The sequence below is a fragment of the Salvia miltiorrhiza genome, chromosome 1 (assembly GCF_028751815.1).
Source record: "Salvia miltiorrhiza cultivar Shanhuang (shh) chromosome 1, IMPLAD_Smil_shh, whole genome shotgun sequence".
In the NCBI taxonomy this organism is placed as follows: Eukaryota; Viridiplantae; Streptophyta; class Magnoliopsida; order Lamiales; family Lamiaceae; genus Salvia; species Salvia miltiorrhiza.
In genome coordinates, this window is record NC_080387.1 from 1,043,658 (window position 1) to 1,053,063 (window position 9,406).

Below are 9,406 nucleotides of genomic sequence, written 5' to 3' on the forward strand. Positions count from 1 at the left end.
CTAATGTGTGGAAGCAATGCAGGTGGCCTCATTTACTGGCGAGAAACGAGCTGTGGCTGAGTACGAAAAGTCCCTCATCAAGGCCTATCATTCAGGTGTACAGGAAGGATGGGCCACAGGGTTAGGTTTTGGATCTGCCATGTTCATTATATTCTGCAGCTATGCTTTGGCTATTTGGTTTGGTGCAAAGATGATATTGGAGAAAGGTTATAGCGGTGGCGAAGTGCTCAATGTGATTATCGCGGTGCTAACTGGTTCAATGTGTGTAAAGTGTAAACTAAACCTCTGAAACTCGTTGTGCCACTGCCATGATTGTAACTATGTCTTAACTGTAACTGTAGGTCTCTGGGGCAGGCATCCCCTTGCATGACTGCGTTTGCAGCGGGTCGAGCAGCGGCTTACAAGATGTTCGAGACTATAAATAGGAAGCCCGAGATTGATGCGTATGATAGCAGGGGGAAGAAGCTTCAAGACATTCGTGGGGACATAGAGCTGAATGATGTTTATTTCAGCTACCCTGCTCGGCCAGATGAGCAGATATTCAGAGGCTTCTCTCTCTCCATCCCTAGTGGGACGACGGCAGCTCTGGTCGGACAGAGTGGGAGCGGCAAATCAACTGTTGTGAGCTTGATAGAGAGATTCTATGACCCCCAAGCTGGCCAAGTGCTAATCGATGGAGTCAATCTCAAGGAGTTCCAGCTCAAGTGGATCAGGTCGAAAATCGGCCTTGTGAGCCAAGAACCGGTGCTCTTCACCGGTAGCATTAAGGATAACATTGCATACGGCAAGGATGGTGCAACTACAGAGGAAATCAGAGTGGCTGCAGAGCTAGCGAATGCTGCTAAATTCATCGATAAACTGCCTCAGGGACTGGATAGCACGGTTGGTGAACATGGCACTCAGCTTTCGGGTGGACAGAAGCAGAGAATCGCCATTGCTAGAGCAATCCTAAAGGACCCGAGGATACTACTCTTAGACGAGGCTACGAGTGCTCTAGATGCGGAGTCTGAGAGAGTGGTGCAAGAGGCGTTGGACAGGATTATGGTGAACAGAACCACAGTCATTGTGGCCCATCGCCTCAGCACAGTCAGGAATGCTCATATGATTGCAGTTATTCATCAAGGAAAGATGGTTGAGAAAGGTAGCATAATTGCAGTTTCTTAGTCAGTTATGTGTCACTTCAACTCTAACAACAATTCTGTGGTGCAGGAACGCATGATGAACTTCTTGAGGATCCAGATGGGGCGTATTCGCAGCTCATACGCTTGCAGGAAGCAAACAAGGAGTCGGACAACGTCGATGAAAACGAAAGATCAGATGCGAGCATGGATTCCGGTCGACACTCAAGCCGCAAGCTGTCATCCATGCGCTCCATTAGTAAAGGAGGTTCCTCTGAGATAGGAAACAGCAGCCGTCGCCAATCATTACCGCTATCATTTGCTCTGCCTCCCACAATCAATCCATCAGAACAAGGTCCAGATTTTAGTTCTAGTTCCTCTGAGAAGCATCCTAACGTCTCCATTCGTCGCCTTGCCTATCTGAATAAGCCCGAGGTGCCCGTGCTCATCTTGGGAGCTATTGCTGCAATTGTTAATGGTGCAGTGATGCCGGTATTCGGGATATTGATATCAAGCGTGATCAAAACCTTCTTTGAGACGCCGCATAAGCTACGCAAGGACTCGAAATTCTGGTCATTGATATTCGTGGGGCTGGGAGCCGTATCACTGGTGGCGTATCCAGCGAGGACTTATCTGTTCGGTGTGGCCGGGAATAAGCTGATTAAGAGGATTAGGCTGATGTGCTTCGAGAAGGCGGTTAGAATGGAGGTTTCTTGGTACGATGAGCCCGAGCACTCGAGTGGTATGATCGGAGCAAGGCTGTCCGCTGATGCTGCGAGCGTTCGTGCTCTCGTTGGCGATGCCCTGGCGCAAATGGTTCAAGACTTGTCATCGGCAGTTGTGGGGCTGGGCATTGCTTTTCAAGCTAGTTGGCAACTGGCACTCATCATACTTGCTATGATACCTCTCATAGGACTCAGTGGGTTTGTGCAGGTCAAGTTCTTGAAAGGCTTCAGCGCAGATGCAAAGGCCATGTATGAAGAAGCAAGTCAGGTTGCTAACGACGCAGTTGGAAGTATACGAACAGTTGCTTCCTTCTGTGTAGAGGAGAAGGTGATGGAAATGTACAGAATCAAATGCCAAGGTCCAATGAAGAATGGGATTAGACAAGGAGTTATTAGTGGGGTCGGCTTTGGTTTATCCTATGCCTTGCTGTTTCTCGTCTACGCTACAAGCTTCTATGCAGGAGCTCGCCTTGTTCAAGATGGCAAGATCACATTTTCCGATGTCTTTCGCGTAAGCTCACTCATCATCTTCAACATGCATGCATATACACTCAATTAATTGATTCAATTAATTGCAGGTTTTCTTTGCTCTAACAATGGCGGCTATAGCAATCTCCCAATCAAGCTCATTAGCTCCGGACTCGAGCAAGGCCAAGAGCGCGTCTGCCTCAGTCTTTGCGATTCTCGATAGGGAATCCAAGATCGACCCAAGCGACGAATCCGGCGTGAAGCTAGAGAGTATGAAGGGAGAGATAGAGCTACGACACGTGAGTTTCAAGTATCCCACTAGGCCAGATGTTCAGATCTTCCGTGACCTGTCCCTCACCATCCGCAGCGGCAAGACCGTTGCGTTGGTCGGGGAGAGCGGCAGCGGTAAATCAACAGTCGTGTCATTGCTGCAGAGATTCTACGATCCTGATTCAGGCCACATAAGCATCGACGGAGTTGAGATACAAACGTTCCAGCTGAAATGGCTGAGGCAGCAGATGGGGCTAGTGAGCCAAGAGCCAGTCCTATTCAACGACACCATCCGAGCCAACATCGCCTACGGCAAGGGAGGCGATGCAACGGAGGCAGAGATCATCGGTGCGGCCGAGATGGCCAACGCGCACAAGTTCATCAGCGGGCTGGCCAACGGGTACGACACGGTGGTGGGGGAGCGAGGGGTTCAGCTGTCCGGGGGGCAGAAGCAGCGCGTCGCCATTGCCCGTGCCATCGTCAAGGCTCCCAAGATACTGCTGCTGGACGAGGCTACGAGCGCATTGGATGCGGAGTCGGAGAAAGTGGTTCAGGATGCGCTCGACCGGGTTGTGGTGGACCGGACCACGGTGGTGGTGGCGCATAGGCTGTCGACGATCAAAGGAGCCAATGTGATCGCTGTGGTGAAGAATGGAGTGATAGTGGAGAAAGGGAAGCATGAAACTCTAATCAGCATCAAAGATGGTTTTTACGCTTCATTAGTCGCACTTCATACGTCAGCAGCTTCTGCTCCTGCTTAATTAGTTTGAATCCTAGATCTCATTGTTGGTGACAAGAGTTCGCATCGCTTGATATTCTCTTGGGGATCTCTTCTGCTTAATTATTAAACACCAAATTAATTTTCACATCTCGTTGTATTTAGATTCTTCATTTTTAATACTACAAGTTTCCGCTCTTTTTAGTGATTCATTTAACTTGTACATATCATGTGCTATATATTTACATACACATACAATCATTGGATACAATTACAAAAAATAAAAAAGGAGGAGACAGAAAGTATTATGCAAAATAGACGTGTGGGCGGAACATTGAAATGTCATGCATGACGTTTGGTGGTAGGTGAAGTCATGGATGACGTAATCTGCGAACAAAGTAGATTATGATTATGGAGATCCTGTGCATGTATTAAGAAGAAGAAAGGATGAGTTGCATAACATGAACAAACCGAATAAGATTGTGTTTGGCTAAACCTATTTTAAAGAGCTTATAAGATGTTTCAAGAACTTATAATAATTTCTTAAGAATTTATAAGTTGTCAAAATGTTTGAGTAACTAAAGATAATTTATAGTTAGTGAGAGTGTTAGAAATAGAAAATTGAAGAAAAATAAAATTAAAATGATATATGATTGAAAATAAATATTATAGTTGAGTTATTTTTGTAAATGAGTGTTGTGGGGTGAAGGAACTTATTTTTTGGGGAGTTTATAAGCTTTTAGAGTTTAATTTTACAACTTATAAGCTTTTTAGTTAGGAGCTTATTTTTCCGAACACTTTAAAGTAGCTTATAAACTCCTAAACAACTTATAAGTTGTTTTAAAAAGTTTATAAGCTCAGCCAAACTCCCTTCAACTAAATTAATTTAAATACAAAAAAAAAATAGCTTTAAAAGACACCTGAAAATGTCCCAATAAATAGTTTATTGCAACATCTAACCTATCTCCACATTGATTTTTAGTGTCGCGTGTAACAGTGTAGCTAAAGGGTTAATTAGCTATGGTGACACTTGATAATGTCATAATATGTTAATTATTTATCAAATTTTAAAAATATAATACAACAGTTACTAATGTCACGAAAACTAACTAATACTACATTTTTTATTGTCTAGAATCATACTTTATTACAACACCTGGTGTGATTTATTGTGACAATGTAAAATGTCAGTTTATATTAATTGCTAACATTGAAAAATGTGGTTATATATTTTACGTAGTACTTTTAACCACATTTCTCAATGTCGTTATAATTAAAGGTAATAATTTAGAAATTCATATTATTTGATTTATTAGCTTCAAATGTATTGAATACTATAAATTTTGAGAATAAAAATGATTTAAACATATATAACAACTAAACAAAAATATATTACTTTTGATAAATGAAATATTTTTAAATTAAAAGTCAAAGTGCCTAATAACAGTAATTGATAACCAAGAAATATCAAGCCTGTTCTAATGTCTCATAAGTACATACTCCTAAATGGAAACATAGTACTTACAATATTTAAGTAAAATCCAAATTTCCTTGAAACGTCTAGCTTTTCTAGTAGAAACTTCTTCAATGGAAGAACTTGACGCTTCATTGTCATTCAATGGGTGTCACCTATATGTAAAAGAATACATATCATTTCAAGTTTGAAAAATTTATAAAATAGAAGGGCCTATGAAACAATACTAAATTACTTACCAAATCGCATGGCCATGCAACCATTTCACCAAGTGCGTTTCCAAGTGTTTGACAATAACCATAAGGTCGAATCAGTCGCTCTTCAGATTCAAGTACTACTTTAACTTGCACTTGACACCAATTCTCTCCCATTACTTGTCTCCCAACTTCTGCATTTGGGTTAGTGCTATGAACACATCCTTTAGCCACAATTTTTCCTTGACGAGATACACTTTTAAGAGCAACATGAACTCCAACCTACATTTTTTTTACAAAATACTAATATAAAATATAGAAATATTATAGAAACTAATGACACATAACAATTCTAGCATACCAACAATCTAAATTATACTAAGAACATAGCTCTTACACATCATAACAAGAACAAGAACAATAACAATAACAATGATTATTTCAACAATAATTATTACTACTACATTTAAACACACATTACATACTAAAGTACATGACACATATCCCATATTAAAATAGAGATACATATTAAAGTAGAGGTAAATGAAAAGGAATAAGTACCTGAAGATGTTGGTTTGATGAAATCATTCTTGGCAGATCATTTGACACTGATGTTATGCATTGAGAGCTTTGAGATAGAGAATTTTGATGTGCCAAAAGTCTTGCCTGCAACTCTTCAATCTTGTTTTTCATTTTCAACATTTCTGATCTTTGTTCCAACATTACACGTTTGCACATGTTCCTGTTAGGAACTTCTCCCCAGACATCCGATGGGGAAACTCCTTCTCCGAACATCCTAACACAACCAGGTTTGTCTTGACCAGTAACTTGAGCATATAGATCATTAGGTCCAACTGTATCTTCGAAGCCTTCTGGGAGTTGGCTTCTTAATTCTTCAATTTCTTCCTGCGAGTTTTAAGTAAAAATACAAATTTAAATATTGTTGATAGAAGATAAATGTATATGATAAAGTAAATAGTGAATAAAATAATCTTAGCAAAATATTTCATTTCCTAATTTGTTCATATCGTATACTCGTTCACAATTAAGAATAATATAGATAAAGATAAATAGTAACGATGAGAAAAATAACATTATATGCCAAAGCAAAAGGTTGAGTACCATTATGTGGCAGGGAGAAATAGAGTTCAACTCAAAGGTGGATGATTGGATTCAATTCGAATATATTCAAGTATTCATAGGTCATAGTGAAAACCATGTATGCAGCAAATAAAGTGGAAAATGGAATGAGCTGATCTTGTAATGATTAGTTGACCAAATTGTATTTATTTGAAATACAGATCAGAAGTGGGCAAATAGAGATCAACTAGTATTTTTCTATAAATTATGTTTCATCATATTATAATTTTCTGAATCTTGATCTGGTCGTGATTGGCTTTAAGAAGACTATTTTGCTAAAATGCTATGAGAGCAAATACATTTTTATGATCGGTCTTACAAGAAAATATTTATGAGAAAAATAAGATCAAAATAATGTGCAAGTGTATATAACTAGTATCTCTACAAGTTTCTAGTATTCTTTCACATGCACTATTTTATTAATGACAATGAACTTACCAAATACTTGGACACAAGAGGGGAAGTATTTCCATTTTTACTTGTATAGCACGAGTCGAACAGTTCAGCACGAGATGGAGGATGTCCTTTTTCTTTCGCCTAACAATATTTTGTTTTATTAGGAAATATACTGAAAATGAATAACGGGACACTTAAGAAAACTAACACAACTCACCAGTTTGTCTTGAACTTGAGCGAATGACATTTTTCCAGTAAGATGATTCATGGTTCTCTTTGATCTAGCAACTTGATTCTTTTCACTTCTCGCCTAAATATGAAAAAGTAAAGTCAAAATATAATTAAAAAAATATTATTAAGCAAATGCATATTTAATAGAATACATAATACACCTTTACTTCCTCTTTGTTCCAATAAACAAGCATATTAGTCCATTGATCTGGCAATACTCTTCCATCTGGGTCATCTAAAACTTTTGCTTCTCTATCCGGGAGAAAATATCGTGCTTTTAGATTACTCTTTCAGTTTCTCCACTTTGTATTGATGGATGTGAGAATCCAACCTTCATCCCCAAGAGTGATATCAAATCGTGACTACATAATAATAAATTATATTAACAATCAAAAAACTATTTTTAAGAAACATCGTATAAAAATATTTTATTACCTTAACAACATGTAACATCTTAGTTTTGTATTCGTTTGGTATTTTATTCCAACCTTCCACATCAAGTGGACAATACATACCATTCCTTGCTATAGTGCCTAGGAATTCGCAAAATTTGTCGCGGTTCGCTCCTATAGGTCTCCCAAAAGTATCAAAATCAAGTCGAATTAGAGGGAGGGTTAATGGTCTACCCCATATTTCCATCATGTGTGTCGGTCCTCTACATTTCTTGTCTGCATTTCATAATAATAAAAGAAAATCTCAAAAACTGTAAGTTAATGTTACAAGTTAAAAATAATATCTAAAGAACAAAACTTACCGTTTTCTTGATTATTATCATGTCCTGTTTGTACAACACCTGTTCCATTAGTAACCTCACATGTATTTTGTTGTATTGGCTCTTCAACAAGCGAACTAGGAACTTGACTACCTACCAAATAGTTATCTTCCAAACTTATAGTTAACTAATAATTAGTTTGCTAAGGAAGTATTAAACAAATTCATATCAACAGAATTCTAGTCTAGTTTAGATAATATGAGTATTTGGTTTTAAAATTATAAATTTGAAATCATACCTGGTTGATTAGTGAGCGCTAAATTAGCTTGGACATGTGTATGTGGTCTAGGCAGCATCTGGTCATGAGTTTACCTGTCTTGTACAACCCCATTGGTTACTCGTCTACCCACTTGAGTTCTAGTTGTCGTACCTAAAAGATAAAACCATACATAAATATTTAATAAGAGCAATTACATAGCATATAGCATATATTGTGATGATGCATAATCTTACTACGTGGCTGGTGCACTGGCTCATCTGACAAGCTTAAAGTACTCTGCTTTCGCTTTCGAGTTCTAGTAGTCATACCTGAAAGTGTATCTCGATTCGATCAAATGTATGATGCCATAAACAAATAGTGTAAAAGACATGACACACTAATAGTGCATTCTCTTTATAAATGATGTGTGCATTCCTCAATAATAAATAAAAACATGGGCATGAAGCCTTATGATACAGATCGATTACATGTTTCTACTGCTAGACTTAGTACCATCTCTAGGTATTAGACAAGTATTACAATTGCTATAGTGCTAAGTACTGTGAAAAAATAACTCTGTCTAATTGCAAGTCATAAATATGATGGACACTCCCCACAAGTGCGAAAAGCAAACGAGTATCAGATTTGTACTTACAAGTGAAGCAATGAGAAATCTTACTTCTGGTTTAAAACCTATGTTTGCATCAACTCCAGAAGCTCTCTGCACACAAAAATCAACTTCCATCATTACTTGTTACCACACAAACCAACCTTTATCATTACTTGTTACCACGAATTAGAATCTACACTTTGTCAAAAAACAGAGAGGTAGGATCTGCATAAGTTTTGACCTTATTCTTAATACAAGATTTTGACTTTTAATGGCAATTTCAGACGAACTGTCACTGCCTTGCACAATATGCCCTATTAAAAGCTTCATTTCAGAAACATTTCTAAGCAACACCTCAGTTCGGGTAATGCTAAAACAGCTGCTGAGATTATGACCAATAAACAACAGCAAAGTTTTGTCTTCTCCTTCGTAAAAGTTATATGCAAACAAAAAAGCTTCAGACAACATCTTCTACAAGCGATGAAGATAAAATAAGAGGAACATAATGTCGATGAAGAGTGCGAGCAAATCTGAATTTTCATGGAGCATAACAGAATCAAAAGAGTAGGTGTCTTACCTTCTTCGGCTGTCTTCGAATTGGCAACGATTTCAGATTTCAAACTCCTAAAATTAAGATTGAGAAACGATATGAGATCAAGAATAAGGGGTTTTTTGATTTCTAATTTCCTGATAGCCGTCCAATCATGGTTAGATTTTGTGCGCCAAATCAATTTTTACCGGGAGAGGGAAAATGTGCTCAAGGGTTCTTGAGGTGTTTAAATTTGTTTTAATTAAACAAATTTCAATAAATAAGAAATTAGTATTTACCATCATATATACCTCGTGCGGCGAGGAAAACATAGTGATCTGATTCACCTTGGAATTAATCAACCGAAAAAATTAATAATGACCGCACCTTGCAATTAAATGATAAAAATAAAATGAAATCCTAATTAAACTCATGATCCAGCTAGCTGAAAAGTATATAAACCAAATTCTTAATGTTATGCTTACTTGTAAATCTTAAAGCTTGCTATTCGTTTGTTTTTAATCATTTATTTAGATAATAATAATAATAATAATAATAATAA

At 38.0% G+C, this 9,406-nt stretch overlaps 2 protein-coding genes across 4 annotated transcripts; one reads left to right on the plus strand and one right to left on the minus strand.

The window, feature by feature from the left end:
- Positions 1–22: 22 nt before the first annotated feature.
- Positions 23–3,511, plus strand: LOC131007207 (ABC transporter B family member 4-like; the record flags this gene model as incomplete). Its single annotated transcript, XM_057934359.1, is given in 4 exon segments — positions 23–261; positions 342–1,141; positions 1,210–2,354; positions 2,422–3,511. Coding segments are annotated over 4 exon segments (3,105 nt in total), but the record flags the coding sequence as incomplete, so codon positions are not given.
- A 1,166-nt stretch (positions 3,512–4,677) lies between these two features.
- On the minus strand, positions 4,678–8,046 carry LOC131007210 (uncharacterized). Of its 3 annotated transcripts, none has more exons than XM_057934363.1 (10): positions 7,960–8,046; positions 7,745–7,876; positions 7,489–7,599; positions 7,170–7,402; positions 6,896–7,096; positions 6,721–6,813; positions 6,546–6,644; positions 5,529–5,873; positions 5,013–5,249; positions 4,678–4,928 (listed from the first exon to the last, which is right to left on the minus strand). In XM_057934363.1, the coding sequence occupies exons 5-10, from the start codon at positions 6,926–6,928 to the stop codon at positions 4,911–4,913; spliced, it is 825 nt and encodes a 274-aa protein (XP_057790346.1). In that variant the 5' UTR covers positions 6,929–7,096; positions 7,170–7,402; positions 7,489–7,599; positions 7,745–7,876; positions 7,960–8,046; the 3' UTR covers positions 4,678–4,910. The 3 variants fall into 3 exon arrangements, with proteins under 3 accessions (XP_057790346.1, XP_057790348.1, XP_057790345.1); XM_057934365.1 differs by having other exon boundaries at positions 7,489–7,614; positions 7,960–8,040; XM_057934362.1 differs by having other exon boundaries at positions 7,489–7,876; positions 7,960–8,040.
- Between the last annotated feature and the right edge of the window lie 1,360 nt (positions 8,047–9,406).